The following is a 22,768-nucleotide window of genomic DNA, read 5'->3' as shown; positions in this document are numbered from 1 at the left end:
CTGGCTTTCCTTTGTCCCTGATTTGGGTGATCTGGGTTTTTAGGTCCACCAAGGCTGTTTCAGTACATGTCCTTTGCGGAAGCCGGATTGTCTTGACCCAAGAACAGAGTGGGCTTCAAGTGCTGGATTTGGCAATGGGCAGCTTTATCCAAGATCTTAAGGAGGAAAGGCACAGTAGTTATTGGTCGATAGTTATTTGGTTGGGTGGGGTCTAAGGTAGACTTTTTTTAGAAGGGCGGTGTACCCATGCTTCTTTGAGGCTGGTGGGGATGATGCCTGTTCTAAAGGAGGCGTTAATGAAGGCATTCGGTATCGGAGCAAGGCTGTCTGCGCAGTCCTTAATGGGCTTAGTTGGACAGATGTCTTAGTAACCCTTTGCACATCGAAGGTTTTAAGTTTTTGAGGTTGTTGATGACTTCAGGTTCAGTGATGTCTCTGAGAGAGAAGAGGGGTTTAGTGGAATTCGTTGGAGAGGGAGTGGAGTCAGATTGGCCCCCTGAAGGTGGAGTAGGGCTTTGTGATGGTCCTGATTTTTTTTTTTGCAGGCCAATTTTGTTTAGCATGGCAGATTGAATACTGGCACATCAGGCTTTGTCTTTGATGATCTCATCTGGGGTATTGGGAGGAGAGGTGAGTTCATTGAGAATGGCGAAAATTTCCTTCGATTGTGAGTTTGCGTTTGATATTCAGACGTTGAAGGTGTTAGCTTTGGCTTTAATGATAACATGTTTGTATTGGCAGGAGATCGGGTTTCAAAATACTACTAGTAGTTGCTCCTAAAACTTGTTCCCCAGGCTGGACTTACTATATTCGTCAGTTCTTATTTATCATTTAAGATCTTTGTGGGAGTATTCCGCTAAGGCGTAGGTTTTATGCATCTGTTTTTAACGATGAGTATATTATACTTTTTCATTGATTGTGTTTAACAGAGGAACATGTTTTATGCAATGTCATGGCATTTAAGAGAAAGATGGCATAGTTTCATTTATATTTTAATTATGTATCTAATGTATGGATTTTGTGAATTGTTACAATGGCTATGCCAACAAATGAAGAAACAAGTTGGAACTTATTTTATTGTAAATTCATATTAATTTTAAAGCTATCATTTTGTATGTGCTTTGTATACTCCTATTTTGTGATATAACATTAAAGAAAGAATTGTTTATATTGAAATGTAAAACAAATATGCATTGCTTAGCCAACACTACGGGTCCTCGACTGATTTTATCAAATTGGCTCGAGCAATGACTAAAAAGTGGGCCATACACGCAAATGGCAATTTATTCAATTTTCTGTCCGACTGAGTAGTATCGAAGGGGGAGATTTTTGGTACAAATATGTTCCAAATTGTGCCTTCTAAAGAGTATTTCTTGGGTAACGCTGGTCAAAGTACTTTCTGCAAAGTGAAATAACTCTTCAAACAGGCCCACTTTAACCCAAAAAAACTAGCCGACACTAGCATGTTGGTTCTGCATTGCCCTTTAGGCCAGTCTGACCATGCCCACACGTATACGTTTTGGAATCTTAAGGAGTTTATGCATTTTCAAACCGTTGAAGATCCATGCCGTCTTTCTATACACATCTTTTATTTACGGTTAATAATCGTATCGTGCTGATTACTTCGTTTTATAGTTAATAGTGTGTATGTAGCTTCACCTCTGCATCTGTTTGCTTGAGAAGAAAAGCTTCCTTTTTTGGTCGTGCCCTTGTTAAATATAAGTAGCAAGTGTGCTATATTGCAATTCCATGTACCTATTAAAAGTTGGTTTCTCTGCCTTGTAGCTTTTGTAATTGCATTCCTCCCTCCACCAGAGGGTTCTGTGCTTCGCTTGCTGTGCTTCCGAGTACTGCACTGAGGCTGGCTCTGTCTATGCGCACAAGCCTGAAGGGTTAAACAGCCCTTCCTGTTTGGTTAGTCAGTCAGTTAGGAAATATGTTCTTAGTGCAGAGTACAGCTGTTTGTAATCCTCCAGCAGCTCCACACCCTCTGGCCCACAGCCTGCTCCCCTCTCCCTTTTGCTAACAACCTGCCCTCTGATTGGATTTGCATTTCTCTCTCCCTGCCTGTCAGCCAATTGAGCCCGGAGAGGAGCTGTTGGTGTGGTACAATGGGGAAGACAACCCAGAGATAGCAGCTGCTATTGAGGAAGAGCGAGCCAAGCACCGGATCAAGAAGCACTCGCCGAAAGCCAAGAAAGGTACACGGACGCTCTTGTTCGGGGGAGGGGATAGGGGGCGATGTTTCTGAAACGCCAGCCAGGATAATTCTTTGTCCGTTTGTAGAAACGGCTGTCGTGGTGTCTGGAGCGAAAGTTACAAACTTGTACAGGAACCTGCCCGCTAAAGACATGAAGCAATCACTGCAAAGCACCCTGTGAAGGGGGTGTTGTCTAAGTGTGTCACGGTGACCTTTTACGTCCGCACTGTCTGCTGCCGCTGCTGCCCTGCTAAGCATTTCTGATTTAAAGAGCCAGGATCTGCTGTGTTCAGTCATGTGATGCATAGCCAGTGTTCGCTGCTGCTCCAGCTTCCCTTTTAAACATTCTGCTGGCACACCTTTATCACTTAAGATTTTTGCTATAATTTACAGTACGTTTTAATTGTTTAGGGCGCATCATGTTAAAAACTCGAAGCCGACTAAGTTTATACACATTTTGTATACGCATGGTCGTAGTCCTGTGTGTGTGTTGCAAAAGCTCCTAACTAGCACTGGTAAAAAGTATTTCGTGGTTTCCTGGTTGGAATTCAACAAAGTTATTTTGTTTGGTGCGGCCAGCTCATTTCAATTTGACCAAGTTACTATTCTGCTGGTTCTTAATTCCCGCTGAAGCTGTCAGATCCTGTGCATTTATTGTTTATTTTTTAACGCTTAATTTTAATCTGTATACTTATGAAGCATATGTTGGGTGCAATTAAAAAACCTATTGTTTGATTCAGGGAATCACCCGCACCCAGAACGTTTTTTGTATACCATTTAAAAAGCATTACACCATAAATGTCGTGGCCGTTTTGTCACGAAATAAACAACTAGGATACAAGAAGTAATGCAGCAACACACTCCACGTATGTCGGCTTGTAACCTTAGTGAGGCTCATAATCAAGACCTGAGCAAATAAGCAAAATTGCACAATACTTATAGCGTTGTGTTTTTTTTTTCTTCACTAACGATTAATGATCTGCATGGACGGCATCAAGTGTCGTTGCTCTTGGTCTCAGTATTTCAAACCACCGTGCAATGCGCCCTTGACCCATTTAGTGAGAACCGCAGGGGATTAATTAAATAAAGCCCTTATATTGAATTAAGTTGTTTTCTATCTGACCACAACAATTATATATTGGATCACATTTAATGCACTCAGTGTTGTATTTGTGTTCAAAAGCACCATGCAATGTTCTTGCCCCTACTCTATTTTACCTGTATTTAGTTTGGTCTTACACAAATTGTCGTTTATTTGTTGGCTATTTATTCTCTTATTCCTTACTAAATGAGTAGAAGCAAAACAATGACTAATCCCCCACACTAACGTGAGATGGGGTTTAGATTCTATTAAAGACAAGGAGGCGATTATTATGCATTTCAATCTTTACTCTGAGCCACAGCAGCAAAGAAAAAACTACAAACAAAAAAGTTTGAAAACAGAACTAAATAGAATTCAATGTCAATGCAAGGGGGAACTCCCCAATCCATCATGGAGGACAGGTCATGCCCTGCAGGAGGCCAATGAGCTGGCACCCTTCCTTATATAAATCTATTACTCTAATCCCAATTCCTCTTTCTGTAGCTGTCTTGAACCAGACGTCCACTGCACAGATCAGATGATAAACGATGAAAGCAAATCCAGCGAAGCTCTCATACCACGCACTCCATAACTTGTAACTGCGAGCCACACTCCTGATCAGAACCTCAACTCGTAGCTGTAAGAACAACAAGCAAGAAGGGTGGGTGGATGGGAAGAACAACAAACCAAAGAATGCTCTCTCTTGAAACACCTGTGTACATGCGTGTCAGAACTGTCATATCATATCAAGGGTGGGTGGGTGGGATAATAATCGCCTCCTTGTCTTTAATAGAATCTAAACCCCCATCTCACCTTAGTGTGGGGAATTAGCCATTCTATGACAAGACAGGAGGCTCATATTATGCAAGTTCGAAGCCCTTGCATCGCATTAGTACAACATGATAAATACAATAGAGACAATATAATAAAATAGGAAAAGAACATTTTTTAAATGCTTTCATTAAATCAATGAGCTGACCACAAGATAATTGCCCAAGACTAGGCTGCCCGAATAACTGTCTTATAAGGCATAGCCACATCCACTGGAAGATGTGCCAATTCCAGCGTTCCTTACAGGCCACCAAAACCAACTGGTTAAAAAAAGAGGGGGGAAACACTGAACAAAGTTTTCCTATACTAATAGGTTAGGGGGGAAAAAAAAACCATCGGAATAATAAAATCCTCTCTTGTCCAATCAAACATTTAAACACTTAAATTCATACCATCATTGGGAACCTAGATAACAAACCAAAGAAGATAAGCACTTAGCTCTCCTGGGGACAAAGAAAAATGCCCCTTGGAGGTGAAAGCATTTTAGGTTCCATCCCATGCATTAAAGGAAGATATCGCATTAGAAACAGGCATGTCACATAACTACACTGGGGAACAAGTGGGAAAGACAAATCTTCATAAAAAAAGGTAAAACGGGAGTAAAAAGGTTGTTTTATTAATCTGTAATAGGACGACCTATCCTGAGCGGAGCTGAAAGCAATAGACTTAACAGACAATTGTCTTCAGACATATGGGTATGCTAAAGAAGGTATGACTTCTGGAGGCAGAAGAAGAATGGAAGAGAGGGGCCCGCCTGAAAAGCTAAACATGCCAAACGGAGACCTTCAGACCTCCCGAGCTCTTGAAGAAGGACTCTGCTACCATGACAGTCAGATATTTACAAAAACCTGACCCTTAAGAGACCAAACCTGGCAAGGAGAAAAAATGTATCTCACATCCAATCGCTACCATTATAGTGATATCTGAACCCCCTTGTGGATGTGCCCGCTGCTTGAACCTTGTTCCCTCCTCCATGGTTGAAGAATCCCTTAGAGGATCATAAACTAACCGAAGGAAGACCCTTAAATTCCAAAGTCTTAGCAAAAACTCTAAACTGCAAAGAACTGATCACTAAACAGTTAAAATGAAGTTGCTCACCAGAAGAGGATCCGCCTCTATCTTAGGCAGTTTGAAGAACCTTGAAGCGCCCAGCACCCTGAGCTGGCACCCTAGTGCAAAAAAACAATCTCCTGTGAAAACCCAAAAGGTCTACCTGCCATGCAGGTGACTAGGAGAATCAAGTCATTAACTAAATATATATGTCCCAGCCCTCTGTGAAACACACTGACAGACACCTTTTGATAGTTAATGTAGAGACGCTGGAACGCATTGTGAGAAGAGGGTCGTAATAACTTGGATGGGAGATTAGTAGCGCTCCAAGACCCCTCTATCCCACCAAGGGATATTGAGCCTTCCCAAAGGAGGAGAACCCTCCCCCACTTATCTAAGGAAAACCTTGCAATCCAGAAGAAGGCTACCCCGAGGACCACGATAAAGCCCCGCTTTACACCTTTAAAATAAATAAATACTCTCTTGCACTTCTAACCAACCCCCTGACCGTGGAAGGGGCTCCGATTAACTTATTGAAATACCAGGAATTAGCGCAAAGGAAAGTAAACTGACGGGAGGGAAATGCTCAGTGCGAGTCTGCACTGGTCACAAGTCAGAACTCCTGTAAAAGGAAAAACAAAAACCATTGGGTGTCACTCCAAGAGGTGTTATATCATGATGCAATCTCCCCGAAGGATGGCGGGAAGGGGAATGAGGGGGGAAAGGACTCTGGGGAATTATCATGTCCCGTAAATGAAAGGTTGTGAAGGAATACTGGGACCACTGTCCCCTCAAACCCAGAGGTCTGAGTCTCTGTATGCGTGTGAGGCTGAACTGGCCACTAAGGGAATCGGGGGAAGGAAAAATATTAAGCACATTGCCCACAGCAAAAATAGCACTTATATAGTGCTATAAACCCTCAGGTATACTAGTGTTGGTCATCACTACTACCAACAGTGTGTGGTGTGAGGTGTTTACTTATCGATTGCAGCAGGATGAAAGACTGATTTAAACCTTTCCAAGTTAGGAACGTGCATCTGTAGGCTCAGCACGACTGTGAAAGCCAGCACTCTATCTGCTGCACTGTAGAAAAAAAAATATATACATATATAACGAAAGAGGCTAAACAACTCTCTTGAGGGTACAGAAACCTGCTTGTAATCCTCGAGCAGAGGAGAAATTGTAACACGCTGCTAGAGGGTTGGCTGAACAATAGGCCAAGCTTTGGGAGGAAACCCATGGGGTAGGCACCAGAAAGTTATTATTTGGCAACTCGCCCATCTGATACCAGCAAGTGTTTCCAAACACTCCATCCAAGCAGAACATGGATGCCCAACCTGCCTTGCAACAAAACTGAACAGTTACCCTCGAGCTGACCTTGTCTCCACCAATAGTAAAATGAATGTCAAAATGGGACAAATAGAAAGGGAAATACCTCCCCACTAAAGAGAGCCTCAAGCCCTGCAGACCTCAATAGGGGCATAAAGTATCATTTTTTTCTTCCTCACGACGAGAGAACATTTCTGCAGCTTAATCAGCATGGGTATTGGGTGGAGCAATTGTTACTCGGAAAGCAAAAACCTAAGGAAAGGACTGAGTTGTCCTAAAACTAACTAAGGTAAAGGGCGCCAGAATTTTAACTAAAAGACGAAGGTGAACACCAGAGAGGTGGCTAGAGGGGAGGTACAACCCCCACATGAGTCTGTTTATAACTACCTCCTCACACTCTTTTCTTTAAAGTACTTAATAAATAAATAATACAAAATATATAAAGTACATAAAATATCCAAGGAAGAGGGGTTACATCCTCACAGGGGTCCGAACCCCTGGCCCTTATAGGAGCTGATACCTACTGAGCTATCCGGGCTACTGACAATTCTGAAAAACGCAAATATGTTCCAGTCAACACTTAAAGAAATTGTTTAGCAAAAGAGTACACTGAGCAAGTGCACACTCAACTGCCCACCCTAGCAGGGTGTGGCAACCAGCAGTACACAAGGGAGCACCTCGAAGTAGAATCCAGGCAAAGCCTGAAACCGAGCAGTTTATGGCATGCTTACAGAAAAGATAATGACATCTGCCATATGCAGCACCTAAACAAAGCTGCCGACCTTAATGGAGGAATACACTGAGCAAGTGTGCCTCCATCTGCTCGCCCGAGCAGGGCGTGATAACCAGTAGTACACGAGGGGTAACCTCACAGTAGAACTCCGGCAGAACCTGAAACCGAGCAGGTTATGGCACACGAAATGTAATCGCCAACGCCATATGCAGCACAAAAACAAAGTTGCCAACTTTAAGCGAGGAATACACTGAGCAAGTGTACCTCAAACTGCTCAACCGAACAACACAGACAAAGCCTGCACCGAGCAGGCTTCTGGCACCTACAGTGAAGGTAACCCTTTATGCCATATGCAGCGCTTAAAGAAAGCTGCAGACTGGTAGCGCATCAGGCCCTTGAGCGGGCAGGCTATTGTCAGATAAATGTTAAAAATCCTCATTGTTTAAAAAATGGAATGAAAATGTATATACTTTCAAATATATAAATATATATAAATAAAAATATGTACTGGACCTAACGGGAACCGAGCCTAGGTCCACTTGCATGAGAAACAGGCAACATCATCATTGAGCTATCCAGCTTTTGGAATGAAACGGAAGCTTTATTAAACAGGGAACACAGAGCTCGTGTGGGACCATAGCGGGCAGGCAAGCCCATTAAGCTACAGCACCTGGAATTTCCAGGCATCTTGCACTGAAGCGTTTGCAAAATAAACACAGAAGGCCGTGCGCACTGGGTCTGAAGCTTTAGCAGCTCTGTCAGACCAGTGCATGACAGAACCATAATAGGGCAGGCAAGCCCTCTCCCAGGCGTTTTCACAAAGAAACAAACAAGGAGGCCCACCGCCTCATAAATGAAGAGGAAAAGGAAAAGAAAAAAAAAATGAACACTATTTTCTGGTGTGTTTTGCGGTTACGGACCGTATTCAAGGCTTGAACCCTGGTCGTCCCGCTTGCAGGCGAAGAGTTTGCCTGCTGTGCCACTTGAGCTGCCCTCCCCCTGTGCGCGAGGAGAATCGCCTCATTAAACACGAGGCTAAATGAAAGAAAACGAAAAACCCAGTGCGCGTCGGCCTGAACATTAACAGCTTCTTTACTGCCCGGCGCGCAACAATTCCACAAGAACAACCGCCTCATAAAGCAAGAGGCTCACAATGAAAAGAAACGAAACACGTGTGCGCCACGTCTGAAGCAGCAGTTTCAGCTCGACTGGCACACACGTGTTTTAACATATTACGCTCTAAACCCCAGAGGTTTACAAGCGCGAGCGTATTTCACCTTCAATATTCATTTTCAAAACGTCATGAACGCTTGTTACATTGTGACTAATATCACTCGTAGGAGGCAGCAGCCAACATATACCCAATGTGAGAACACACACTAACAAAAGACACCTATAAATAAATAATAATAAATAAAGCAACGGCCTCTCAGATACAATGTACCCAATCAGTAAAACTTCCCTTACATAATAAAGGTACCGAAATATATTCACCAAATACATTTATATGTATATAAATTAAGGCCTTAATATACTATTAAGGACTACTACTGACTAACATGCAAGCCACAACTGAAAGGAGTGACTTAGCTGTGGTGTCAGCAGCAAAGAAAGAGGAATTTTGATTAGAGCAATGGACTTGTATAAGGAAGGGTCCCTGTTCATTGGCCTCCTGCAGGGCATGACCTGTCCTCCATGATGGATTGGGGAGTTCCCCCTTTCATTGACATTGAACTCTATTTAGTTCTGTTTTCAAACTTTTTTGTTTGTAAAAGTTTTTTCTTTGCTGCTGTGGTTTCAGAGTAAAGATTGAAATGTATAATATGAGCCTCCTGTCTTGTCATAGAATTTTCAGGCCATCAAAGGTAGGCGTTTCTCATGCATATTATGTTAAGGTTCATGGTGCTGTACAATATGCACTGTCCTGTAGGTGTGTTATGTGCAAGTATCAGATGATTTGGTGGCGCATGCTTGGTTACTTTAATTGCTCATTGCATTGCACTCATGCCATTGGTATAAAGTCATACCACTATCAGCCAGCCTGAAGAGTTGTAAGCTGGATCCTGGGTGTGTTGAGGGAAGGAAGTGGGATTACATTGTCTCACCTGGATCATGTTGCGTGGCTCTTATTTATAATGTGTGAAAGGTGTATTTGCAACAAGTGTTGGTATGTGCTCTTTAATTTAGTCGGGTAACCCCAATTCGCAATAGTTTGAGAACAATGCCTACTACCAGGGGAGTTAAACAATGTAAACAAAAAATGCAGTAGTCTTGCACTGGTGCCTATTCGAACAATATTATACATAATACTTCCAAAATACTTTGTTATACAAAAATACATCTAAAAATCTCCTAATATTGTACACATTTATACATATAATTAAAAATTTTAAGAAGTGTCCAAACTTCTAAAACTCGTATGTAAAACAGGAGATCCTACAATCTATAACATCAAAACGTTCCTCTGATGGCGAGTACTGCTGTCTAGAACTGACATCAAGATCAGAAGTACACCTGAGCTATATGTCTCAATTTTACAAACCTGATCTTAGTAGTTTTTTACCCAACACGTTTCTGTCCTTTCCAATAACTGTCGGACATTCTTCAGGGATGGTAACATATAATTATTTACCTCCTTCTACCAGGTCACTCTAATAGGAAACCAATGTTGTGAAGAGAATCAGTTTTTAACAAGTTTACTGTTCACAATTTCTCGATTGGGACTACCTCCGCCAGAACATCTTTATAAAAACAAACCCAATAACTCATTTATAAATAGGCACCACTATAAACCAACATGGTCATAGTTTCATATTTCAACAATGCTTTTCTATGGCTATGTCACACCTACATAATAAACCATACCAGTGGATCCTTCAAAATTGATGGATGGTCACATCATCATAAATATGATGACACTCCCAATGTGTCTACTACAACGTCATCTAGGGATCCTGCAGTCATACCTCTCTCTACAAATCAACCATAGCCCATGTACACTCTATTTTGCACTGTAAACACAAGTACTAACATACCAAATAGCCTTTACTAGAAATGTCCATAGTCCGCCACACACCTTGTGTATCCACAACCAAAAGACAGAAGCTTGGGCTGTCGCTACATGCACCAATTATCAAACCACCCAGTGTGTGGTGAAAAAACGACCATGTGAGAGAGCCCAAGTGAAACTAGCACCCTTTAACCGAAACATAACTGCGCTCACCTGACGGACTACGCTTTGTTTTCTGCTATCACAAGACCACAGGCCATGTCCAAAACGTCCTACTGTTAGAAAACACCTACAAGGAGTGCAAGATTAATCTAACCACCTGGGTCAACACATCATGAAATAGAAACTACTCGAGCACCCAACATCATTTCTATTATTTCTCAACGGAACCCAACCAGTTTTTTACGAGGCTGCGAGACTCCGTACGGAGACAATGACCAACACCACCACGAATATTAGGTGCAGGGGCTCAAACGCATCAGTTTATAAATGAGCTTTGCAGCATAATGGTATGGCGTGTAAACTTTGTTACTGTTGCACCGAGTGATCAGCACAGCTAGCTACCCCTCTTAAAGGCACAGTGTATATTACTTCCTTTCAGTTTCATAATCCTGGGGAATCATAATAGTCACCTATATTTATAGCTCTCCAGGACTCGTGTGGCCAAGTAGCATTCACAAAGTAGAACACAAGCAATACCAATATCACACAGGCAGTTATCTAAGAAGATGGTTGTATCCATACCCGTGATCTTGAAACATTAAATGTACTGCAATTGCGAACGCAGGGTATTCCTACAGGACAAATCATGCTAATGAGTTCAAAGCCTATTTGTATCACTTAAACGGCACCTAAACCACAACGACCATCGTACGCAATTTCAAGAAGAAAGAAAAGGGAATAGTATTTCAACTACCATTACGTAACTATGGCAACTCGTGTACATGCCATATATTGTAGACTGTCTCGTTCTCATGTACAACAGCTCAAAATAAAAATCAGGTTTCAAAGGGTGGGTGTCAACTACTGAACAGTTAAACTCTAGCAATTCTCTGAACACCTGTGCTTATGGCAATTAATGTTAATTTTTTTTCTGAGAAGAACACAGGGTGTTCATGGGACTAGGCACAACATTGTGCTCTTATTCGATGATCTGCTATAACCTCAGTCTGCTTGCACCTTGTTGCAAAATCCACCTCATATTGTTAGCTTACAAGCATAATGACAGATCACTACAGTAATTTAAGCCTTACTGCCACTCCATATTCTCATTCAGGCCTGTAACATGACTATTAGTCATGTAAATCATTTTTTGTTCTGCCTGTAACAATCTCTTGTTTATGATCAGTTGGCTGGGGCCACTCACCTTCAATAGCACAGTCCACTGAAATTCCATGAAAGAATGGCCTTTATCCATAGAGTGTTTAAGTAGGAGCGCAGTCTCAATGCGTTTTTTCATACCGCTCCTCTGTTCAATAATACAGGTTCTTAATTTTCAGTTGGTTTTACCCACGTACAACATCTCACAATCACATATGCCACATTGGCCGTATTACAATTAGTGAAGTCCTTCAACATCCATAATTTAGATAAACCAAGATCAACAAACTGTAGCAGTGGTCTGATCACATACTGAGCCATTCCCACATCTATGGTGTCCCACCACAGGTCTCATGGCACATAAATCTGTAATACTGCAGGGTTTTTTTCAGTCCAGAATTGATGTCGTCAGGAATCACCAGATTCCTACTATTTATACTTTTCTTAAATGCTACAAGAGGTGGGCCCTTGGTCTTATCAAAAGATTTCTTCCAATTCTTTTTAATTACTTGATTTGATCTTGTAAGACAAAAACGTTAATTTGTTAACACGCCTTGTTTTTGGGTCTCATCTAATAACAATTCCTGATTATTATTCTCAGGAGGATAGCTCAGGGGCAACGTGATTGCCTTGAAAGCAAGACGACACTGAGCAACACAGGTTCGATCCCCGGGTCCGCGCTTAGAAACCTCTGGGTATTAAGGACGTTATAAATATCCTATCAGATCATTATTGGATGCTAGTTTCATGGACTCGTGCACCAGTGTGTTTGGATCCCCTCTTTTTTCAATTTTGACTCAAATGCATGGCCTCATTCTTATAATGTTGTCTACTGCTACTGTTGTGTCTCAGGTGTAGGACTTGACCAAAAGGTAGGCTGTTCTTAATATGTTTAGCATGATGGTGTTGCTATAGGAGGATGGAGATCTTATCTGTCGCTTCGTGGTAAGGTCTCGCCACTAAGCAACCCTCTCTCTAGGATTAAAGAACGTAATATCCAGAACATTGACCTCAATGAAGCTCATAGAATAGCTGAACTTCAGGTATCTATCCTGCTTACTAAGCCAATTCACGATTTCTAAAGCCAATTCCTCTGTACCAGTCCAAATGATGAGGATGTCATCTATATAACACAGTCACAAATCTGTGTTTTTATAGGGGTTGGTGTCACTATATATACTCCACATCTCAAAATTGTCATAAAAATTGGCTAAGTTTGGGGCCATAGCTGCACCTTCTGTCTGTTGATAGAATTGGTCTTGGAATTTAAAGACGTTTTTGGTTAAAGCCCTTTTTAACACATCACATAATAAATTAATTGGTCACAGGATCTTCATCCACTCTACCATCCAGAACCTCACTGATCACTTCTAAGTTGACTGTTGGGGGGGATGCTGGTACACAGTGATTCAATATCAAAACCAATCAAAATCTGACTAGACGGATTCAACGGTATGCCCCCTATTTTATTAATGACACTTCTCATATCACTTACTAATGAGTCCATTTTTGATATAAGGGGACGTAGATACACGTCCGTGAACTTGGACAATGGTTCCAACAATGAAGAAACACCTGAAACTATTGGGTGACAAGGAGGGTTAACTAAACTCTTATAGATCTTGTATAAGATGTAGAATATCGGGATATGTGACCCCTTTCTCACTAGATATTCTGCTTCTTGTTTACCTATTCATTCATGTTCAACAGCCTTCTGGACTTTGGATTAAATCATAACTAGCATTTCTATAGATGGATCGCTTTGCAATTTGCAGTTACTCATAGTATCAGAAAATAACCGTTCACATTCATTGATACTTTGTCTGCTTGGCAAGTGATCATTTCCTTATTACGTCCCAACTTGCTCAATAGATCCACCTCATGTCGACTCAAATTAATATGTTTGGAAGAGAATTGTGTTTCCAATTTCTCCAGATCTCCCAAGACTTTTTTCTCAATCCTGGAGATCGGGTATGAACAAACGCACAAAAAGTAGAATGGTTTCTTTACCCAGAATGGTTGTTACAGTTGTGGGCCCACAATCTTGAAAAAATTCTCGCAAGTATATTTTCCGCAAGAGTTGGAAGAATTCAGTCCAAAATAAGTAGCCGTTGTGATATTTAGTAACCACAAAACCTAAACCTTTATTCAGTACTAGGTCTTCTATCATCAGTAAATATCAGGATAGATTAACTACCATCGACTCAGACTCCTTGTTTGCATCTGATTGTATGGCCATTCTTGTCTCGGATTCCTGTGTCCTAAAAAAGGACGACGTGAATGTGGATGACTACCTCCCCTACCACCATGGTTGTTACTAAAACCTGGGTTGGTTTAACTAGTTTCTCCAGTTCTATTACTAGATGTATTTGGTTCACCATCTTTGCTGTACCATCTCCACTGGAACTGTAAGAAGTCCCGAAATCTTACTCTACGTTTGTTTCTTGAGTCACTTGTCAAGTTATTATTAGTTCATCATGTAATCTGCTTTTACGTATGGAAAACCTTTTTCCTGCATAAATTGACTCAAATCTTTAAGTCTACGAATTCTTTCATTTGTAGTATCCACTTTAAATTAATTTCTTTCATATGATTATCTAATTTGATCTTAAAATCATCCAATGGTAACAATACTTTTGTTTCAATAATTAGTATCAGCCAATCACGACCATATTTGTTGGAGATATAACTCAATTTTATCTTAAAGTTCTCACTGTCTAAAAATTGGAGATGTGCACCTTCAATCCAGTGGCATGGATCCTTTGGGAGCTGCCTTGGTACAAGGCTCGAGGTATATGGGTATCCAGTGTGGCAGTAGGAGTGGTGAGGCTGTTCCACTATGGTTAGTCATTATAAAGCCACTCAAATGGCTTACTAGTGTTTCCTTGCACGCTGTTTTAATCTCCCAGGAGGATAGCTCAGTGGCAACGTGCTCGCCTTGGAAGCAAGACGGCAAAAAGCAACAGAGTTTCGATTCCCGGGTCCGCGCTTAGAAACCTCTGGGTATTTAAGCGCATTATAAATATGCAACTAAGACAACGACAAAAAAAAACATTCTGTAACAGCGCCTCGATGCCCCTGGGCTGTGTGAGCGCTTTAAAAATGTATATAAATATGGTTGTGATTTTAATCATACCGTGTACGCTGCTATCTAACTGCTGAAACTATATTAGCCTTTTGATTCAACACATAGATCTTACTGCCATAGAGGTCTAGTCCTCTTTTTGTGTTCTAGTGAAGGCGGTCCTTGCCTCACTTTCACCCCGACATCGGCATTAATGTGCTGTGCCGAATGCCAGCGGACCGGACGAATGCGCCGTCAGAGCTCCAAAGGTGCGCTTAAGGCAAGCCAGTCTGTGCCGGGTTTGTGTTGGCTGATTACTATCATTACAGTAAGTTCCTGCTGTTACTACTTGCTCCTAGAAGCACCATCCTCCCATATGGGTGGAATAATTCCCCACAGGACATTTTGCCTGCCATAGGGGAAATACAGACACATGTGGAAAGTACTACTCCCTTCCCCTCTCCATCTATACTGCTACTTGCTACACGTTCACCATCGGCGCATACAGAGGAAATATATCTCCTCTTGACTGATCGATGCCCATCGCTGCTATATTTGACTGAGACTTGGCTGGTGCCCAGTTCTGCACCTGCTGTACCATCTAATCCATGTAGACTGCCCCCCCCCCCACCCCCTCAACGGGGAGGCGGGATTGCAGTAATCTATAGATTTGAGCTTGATGTCATCCAGGTTAACTGCCCACATGCTCTTAACATGGAAGCACTTCTCTTTAGATGCACTCTATCTCCAACATACTCATGTCATTTTCTCCTTATATAATATATATATAATTTTGGTGAACTGTTTTTAGATTTAATAGCCAAATTGCAAATCCGCCACACCCATCTGGTGATTTTAGGTGGCCTCAATCTGAAATTCAATCTTCCTAGGTCTCCTATACATAACTCCTTTTTCGAAAGTCTTCTTGAACTCGACCTACACCAACTAGTACAGGGCCCTACACATAAACTGGGCAATACATTAGATCTGATTTTCTCTAGTAAACCCCTGCTGACTTTCCAATCTATAAAAGCAGTCCTATGGTCTGACCACCTCCTTATAACCTGTCTGCTTAGTGATATAGGCCCATCTGCCAAACCTGCGGCACCCAAGGTTTGGCTCCTCTCTTGGTTTAACGCAGATGTTCAAGGCTTAGTCTCACTAGTCACTGATAAATGCACCACCCTGTCCACATCTCTTTCGTGGCTGTCTCATATTTTGTGTGAGGCAGCCAATAAAATTGCGCCTCTGAGATTTGTACAACCATGCAGATTTCCCTCCGAAATGGGGTACTCGGACCAACTAAAAAAAAGCTAGACAAAGTAAGACAAGCCGAACGCAAATGGCACAAATCTTACAATCCCCTTTAAAGGGAACAGTACAAGGTGTGTCTTGCAGACTATCATGCAGATATAAAGGCTGCAAAAACCTAATTTCTTTCCTAGAAGATCTGAGCTGCCCTATGCAAACCAAAAGCAGTGTTCTCAGTTGGCAAGTCACTCGTCATCTGACACATTGACAGCAAGAACTATGTGACGATCTATCCCAATTATTTATAACAAAGATTGGTGATATCCGTCGCGCTATTGCAAGCGCAGCAGTTATTCCTCCTAGTAATATCAATCACCCCGACCATTCCAAGCACACAGTCAATCGGATTGAATGGTCCTCCTTTCCCATGTTCTCAGAAGATACTGTTCTAGCAGCAGTCCAAAAGATTTAATCCTGCTCCCCATCGGATGCCATTCCGATTGACATCATGAAGACAATCTCCCCGGATCTTTTGACAGTGCTCGCAGCTGCAGTGAATAATTCATGTCAATCTGGTCTGGTCCCGCCTGAACTCAAAGCGGCTGGAGTTGTCCCTCCTTCTAAAAAAGCCATAATTTGACTCCACCATTCTGGCTAACTTCCGTCCTATCTCTCTTCTTCCTTTTCTTTCTAAACTAATTGAATCTTTGGTATCACCCTTTCTCTCATCATTTCTCGAATCTTCTCATCTCCTTGACCCAGCACAAGCCGGTTTCAGGCCTGGTAGAAGAACAGAGTGTTCTGGTCGCCATCCAGGACGATATGTCCAGGCTGGTAGATTCAAGGGCGGGGGCGTTATTGGAGCCCTGGTATTGTTGGGTCTCTCTGTGGCTCTCGACACTGTCGACCACCCCACCCTGTTGTCTCGTCTGTCCCAGATAGGGATATCTGGCCAGGTACTAGACTGGTTCACCTCGTTCCTGGCGGATCGCACCCAGACACTCTCCATGCCACCTTTTCTATCTGCTCCTTGTTTTCTCACTTGTGGTGTCCCGCAAGGCTCTTCCTGTCACTGATTCCATTTAATATCTACATTTGGGCACTTGTGTGTCACATCCGCTCCTACGACGTCAGGTGTTACTCGTATGCTGACGACACTCAGATCCTGGTCCGGTTGGATCTCAATCAGGCTGAGATGTCGTTGTGCCTACGTGGATGCCTGTGGGTGAATGGATGAACCACAGCTAGCTCAAACTGAAAGAAGACAAAACGGAGGTCCTGGTGGTTGGGTGTCCCCCAGATCCTACCCTTTGGATCTCCTCCTTCTGGCCCTTCTCTCTTGGTGTCCTTCCGTCCCCAGTGAGCAAAGTAAAAAATAGGGGTGTACTTCTTTCAGCCTCTTTCTGTGGCTAATCAAGTCGCGACTGTATGTCAGGCGGGGTATTTCCAGATGAGAATTCTGAAGAGGGCCCCCCCCCCCCGCGATTCTTGCGCCCCACGCCACCCTGTGGTAGCGGCATTGATACTATCTCGGCTGGACTACTGCAACTCTTTGTATTTGGCCCAAGCCAGGGGTCTCATCCAAAGACTGCAACGCTTGCAAAATATGGCAGCTCGGATGGCAACTGGCACTCCCCGTGGAGCCCACATATCTCCGGTCTTGCGATCGCTACACTGGCTACCAGCTAGCCAGAGCATAAGATTCAAGGCTCTATGTATAGTACATCAAGCCACTCATGATCTAGGTGCGGAATTCCTACAGGCCAATTTCACGCTCTGTCACCCCAATCGTCCACTCCCTTCTGCCTCAGCTGATCTGCTCAGAGGATTGGAGGTAGAGCCTTCTCTATAGTCGATGCTAGACTATGGAACGAACTTCCAGCTTCCATAAAGAAACTTTCGAACCACAAGGCCTTTAGGAAAGCGATTAAGACACTTCTGTTTTAGTCAGCAGCTTCCTTTAGTGGTTTTCATATGGATGGTCTACCTCATTCTCCATCGCCAAGATGCCTTTGGGCGACCGTTTGCGCTTAAGAAATTTCAAAATCAGTCAGTAGTAGATGTCTTGTATGAAGGCCAGATATCTGCTCTGATTGCAGAGCTGTAATCTGATGGTGATATGCAGAACATGAAAGAAGTGCAAAAAAACAGGAGAAACGTAGTTCCCAGTAATGGCTTAGGGTAGAATCCAGAACAGCCACCAACAAACTGTAGCATTAACTAAGGCAAGATTCTCCAGAGTAGCAAGGAGTAACAGGAACCCGAAAGTGGGGAACTCCCTGGAGCCAACTTGAGGAAGAGCATCAAGACTTTGTTTGACTTTGTTGCAGAAGATTTGAATGCAAGAGAGGGAGACAAGACTTGTATAGTGTTTGAGAACACCTCAATAAAAGGGTGCCAATAGAAGTGAGGATGAGTAACAGCCCTGTGCACAGAACCATTGTTCAACTGAGTTCGAGCTAGCAAGCATGGGAGCAGTGTCTCAGTGTCTGACAATGCTCATTTGATAAACTGCCTTCTAGTTGGCATCCATGTCCAACAAATCCCCTGCACCACCATAAGTCAAGTGGATGTTATCCTTGCTGGCCACCCTGCCAGGATGGCTTGTGTAACCACTAGCAATAGATAAATCTATGACGCAACCACTGTGCCCCCTAATGCACTTCCCTGTTCGTTTAGTAGTGTTGCACTGTGGCTTTTGGCAGTGATCTTAATTGAAGTAGTAAGTGTTTCATGAATATTTGTGTGCGAGTGGATTTGTGTATGAATGTTGACGTAAGCATTTGTGAGTGGATGTGAGAACGAATACATGCCAGTGTCAGCGATAGTGGTTTGTCCATGAGAGCAAGTCTTCGAGTGGGAGTTGTGTGTGCATGAAGGCATGTCTGAAAATTGAGTGCGGTTCTGTGAGTTATCATTGTTCGAACAGATTGTTCTTGGAGAAACTAACCACATTCTCATGCTTGACCAGGATTAACGATTGAGACTGGGAAATAAATACCATTAAATGAGTGCGAGTGATGAAGTCTTTTTCAAATTTTGATGCCCCTTTGCCCAGTGTTTGTGATGAGCAGATGCTTTCATTGCAAACTGTAGGATTTCTGAACTCATTTAAAGAGTTCTTCAGAGATTGCTCCTGATTATGGGGTGATTTACCGATCACAAGTAGTTGATTTTAGCTCCTGCTCATCAAATCTTAATTTCTTATCCTGCATATCATGCATATTTCAGTCTTCGCCAAATTTACAGATCTGACATTCAAGCCCAAGGCCAAAATATTTCTCAGGGTAAACGGAGTAAAGGTGCTCCCTTGATTAGCCCTCTTTTCTCACTCAGTTAGTCGCTACTGTGTGTTTTACATATAGTTTTATTTGTTGTCTTAATTATTGTGAAACAGACAAGTCTTTTGTTAGAGCTTGGTGCATCAAATGTGTTTCAATCGTGGGTTAAAGGTTCATATCAGTCATGCACAGGATTAGTTAAGTTAGGTAACCGCCATGTTAATATGAACTCCCATCCTTCTAAAGCAGTGGTCTTCAAACTTTTCTGGCCTGGGCCACCATGCCCCCACCCCGTTCCCCCCCCACCCCCCCTGAGCAAAATTTGGGCAGGCTGGGCCCCTCCCCAAAAGTGCCAGATGGACAGTATGTAGAAATGGCTATGAACTTTTGCGTGCCGTCACCGCACCCTACTCCCAGTACAGACCCTGGGCTCTCCCCACCCTGCTCCCACCACTATCCCAGTGCTCCCTCCTATCCTGCTCCCACCACAGTGACATAACACAAGCATACACGCATCCATACACATATTTAAATAAAAAATAAATCACCATAAACCTACCTTCTCCAGGGGCCTGTGCGTGGTTGCTAAAATGCCCCGCTCCAGGTTGCTCTGCCCATATGTGCGAGGAGGCGCAGGAGCACCCCCTCGCACATGCATACATGCAGTGCCCCAGCCAGCATTTCCAATGAGCTATGCAAGGCTGGCGAAGCAAAATGCCCCCAGCGTTGCATGGCTCAGTGATCATGTTCAGCTGGGGAACTGAACTGTCAAAGGCAAAGTGTCTTTGACAGTTCAGCCAGCCCAGTAGCACTCCCTCAGCTGGAAAAAGCAGCTGAGGGAGTGCTCAGTGTTTCACTGGGCTGGCTCCTCGGCTCCTCCATAATGGGTGAGGGCGCCAGTGGGTGGACGCCCCCTCGCCCATTATGGATGAGCCTCCAGACTTGTACTGGCCTATAGGGCGATGACCGTACCGAAAATGCTAGTGTAGGCCAGTAAAAATGGGCCACTTTTTTGGCCAATGTGGGCCAGTTTGAGGAGTTACTTCACTATGCAGCTAGTAGTTTTGACTATTGTTGCTGAATAAATATTCTTTAAATATCACCACAATTTGTTTACATTTGAACAAAAAAAAAAACCTTGGATACTATTCAAACAGTCTGTGACTAAAGGACTGAATATCCAACTGCAACTGCTGGCCACTTTTTCATTGGTGCCTAAGGCCGTTTTATGGTCCAGTCTGATCATGTGAGCTGCCCCAGCCCATTTCCTCCATTCTAAAAAATTTTTTTTTAAATATATTTTTTTTACATTTCATGCTGGGCTCTCGTGCCCCTCTGGGGGGGTGCTCCCCACAGTTTGAAGACCTCTGTTCTAAAGAGAAAATTGGCTTCAAATGGATTGTGTCCTTCCACGTATTCCTCATCTTTGTTATTCGTATCATCCACTTTACTGCTTCGTTAAAAAAAAAAAAAATTACACACCAGAGGGCGCTGTGCTCGATGTCGCGTCGATGTCCCTCGAAGGCTGCCGTAGTGTCTCGACGTCATCCGCAGCACAAATAGCTTGAGCCGCGCCCGTTGGCTTCAGTTCCGTTTTTCCGAATGCTTTTGCTTCGTGTTTTTGAAACAGCGCTTCAGTTTTTCGTCAAGATAGCTTCATCTTCTAATCCTTCGACCCCAAAAAATGGTTTTAAAAAATGCAGATTGCAGGAACAACATTTCCATCACTGATCCCCATCGCGTCTGCCTGTGGTGCCTGGGTCCCGACCATCGGACTGATGACTGCGGGTCCTGTCAGGCCATGTCAAGAAAAGCTCTCAAGGAACCACAAGTTAAATTGGCAGTGCAGAGGGAAACTTTGAAGGCTTCCTCGAAGAGGAATAAAGACTCCGGGAAGTCTAGGGACTCGTCCCGACGCAAGTCGAAGATGTCACGATCAAGGAGTCGGTCGAGAAAATAATCTTCTTCGAAGAAGGCAGCGAAGAAGAGACGTCACTGAGCTCCCTCTTCTTCTTCGTCTGCTGACTCTACAAGGGTTATTGGCAGGCTTTCAGAGCCTCAATGATGCACATCATCTAGAATGCGGCCCGACCCCGTCGAAGAAGTCACACGAAGATCATGCCCCAGCTCATCTTTCGGAGGACAGAAGAAGGTCAGAGACTACTAAACGCTCTAAATCCGGCGAGAAATTGTCGAGGGTACCGTCTAGAGAACCTTCTCCGATACCTCAGAAAAAGAGCAAGTTGACATGCCTATCGGTGCATTGATCGAAGGCAACGCCGGACAAAATGGCGTCAGGTTCCAAACCTTTGACACCTGTGTCGAAGTTTTCATCAACCCCATTCTCGACTACACCTTTGTCTAAGGCACCTTTGACTTTATCGTTACTGATGCCATCAACGCCTCTGTTAAAGACAGCGTCGATTCCTGTAGCGTCATCGATTCCATTTTTGAAACCAATGCTGATGCCTTCATGGCCTCAACCCAAGGCTAAGGTTTATACCCATTTGCCAACTAAAGACTTTCTCAAGTCTATGGGTTCTATTTATGAGGAGGAGCAATCCTCTGAGGAGGATTCTTCCCCATTTGGGTTGAAATATGGAACAAAGAACGCTCCTGAGGAGCTGATTGACCCAGAATCAAAGATGTCTGATCTTTATGACTTCCTCCAATCAGCTAGTGGCATAGACACTTTGCCTGAATTTCAGTTTGAAAAACCTGGTCCATCAGCTGATTCAGCAAACGGGGATATTATTAAGAGTTGTGGAGTTCATGGGCTGGAGCAGATGACAACACAGATATTCTGAGCCAGGGGCCTCAGAAGGATCCAGTACTGCCTTTTCATACAGCCCTTCAAAGGAAGATTATGTCCAACTCGGAAACTCCAGAATCTGGACCTGCGGTGAACAAAAATGTTGCCAGAAAATATAGACCTTCATCCTCTGATCCAGACTATTTAACTAAGCACCCTACACCTGAAAGCTTAGTGGGCCAAGCAGCTAGATCCACCAGACAGTCTGCTTACCCCTATATTCCCCCTATAGGGATGACAAGAGAATTAATGCCTGGGCTGGCAAGATTTTTTCTTCGAGCAGTATGGCTTTGAAGTCAACCAATGTTACTTGTACCCTTTCGAGGTTTACCTACACCCTGTGGGACTGTGTTAGCATGGCGGCTCAGCACATTCCGGAAGGCGAGGAATGAGACGGCTTCCTGGCTATTGTGAAGGATGGAAAGGAGGCAATGGGGGAATGTCTCCAGTCAGGACTGGACACTGCTGACAGCATCAGCAGGTCTATGGCTTCTAGCACCGTGCTACACAGGTTTACGTGGCTGAGAAAGTCTGGCTTTGCACTGGATGTGCAGACTAGGCTACTCAATATGCCCTTTGACGGCTTGAGGTTGTTGGCCAGCAAGGCGGATGAGAGTCTAGAAAAGCTGCAGACCTCTAAGGCAGCAGCTAAGTCACTTAGCGCTTCCATACGACAACCTCAGCAACACTCCTACTAGGCTCATCTTCCTGGAGGGGTCGTCCTTTTCGTTTCTATTTCTCATTTGGAAGGGAAAGAGGACAGTCTAGCCAAAGAGGACAAAAAAGATTCCCTCATGGTGTGCGAG

At 43.4% G+C, this 22,768-nt stretch overlaps 1 protein-coding gene across 3 annotated transcripts in view; it reads left to right on the top strand.

The window, feature by feature from the left end:
- PRDM2 (PR/SET domain 2) overlaps positions 1-22,768 on the top strand; it is a 773,815-nt gene that overhangs the window by 533,476 nt on the left and 217,571 nt on the right. For all 3 annotated transcript variants that reach the window (XR_011268651.1, XR_011268650.1, XM_069610899.1), the window contains one exon: positions 2,075-2,201. Coding sequence is in view for 1 of the 3 variants with exons in the window: in XM_069610899.1 (XP_069467000.1) it covers positions 2,075-2,201 (127 nt within the window). In the remaining 2 variants the exon portion in view is untranslated. The remainder of the gene's footprint in view (positions 1-2,074; positions 2,202-22,768) is intronic.

Source organism: Ambystoma mexicanum, chromosome 8 (assembly GCF_040938575.1).
Source record: "Ambystoma mexicanum isolate Mex_15411 chromosome 8, UKY_AmexF1_1, whole genome shotgun sequence".
Classification (NCBI taxonomy): Eukaryota; Metazoa; Chordata; class Amphibia; order Caudata; family Ambystomatidae; genus Ambystoma; species Ambystoma mexicanum.
The sequence above is the reverse complement of the archived record's forward strand: the minus strand, read 5'-3'. Positions and strand labels throughout refer to the sequence as shown.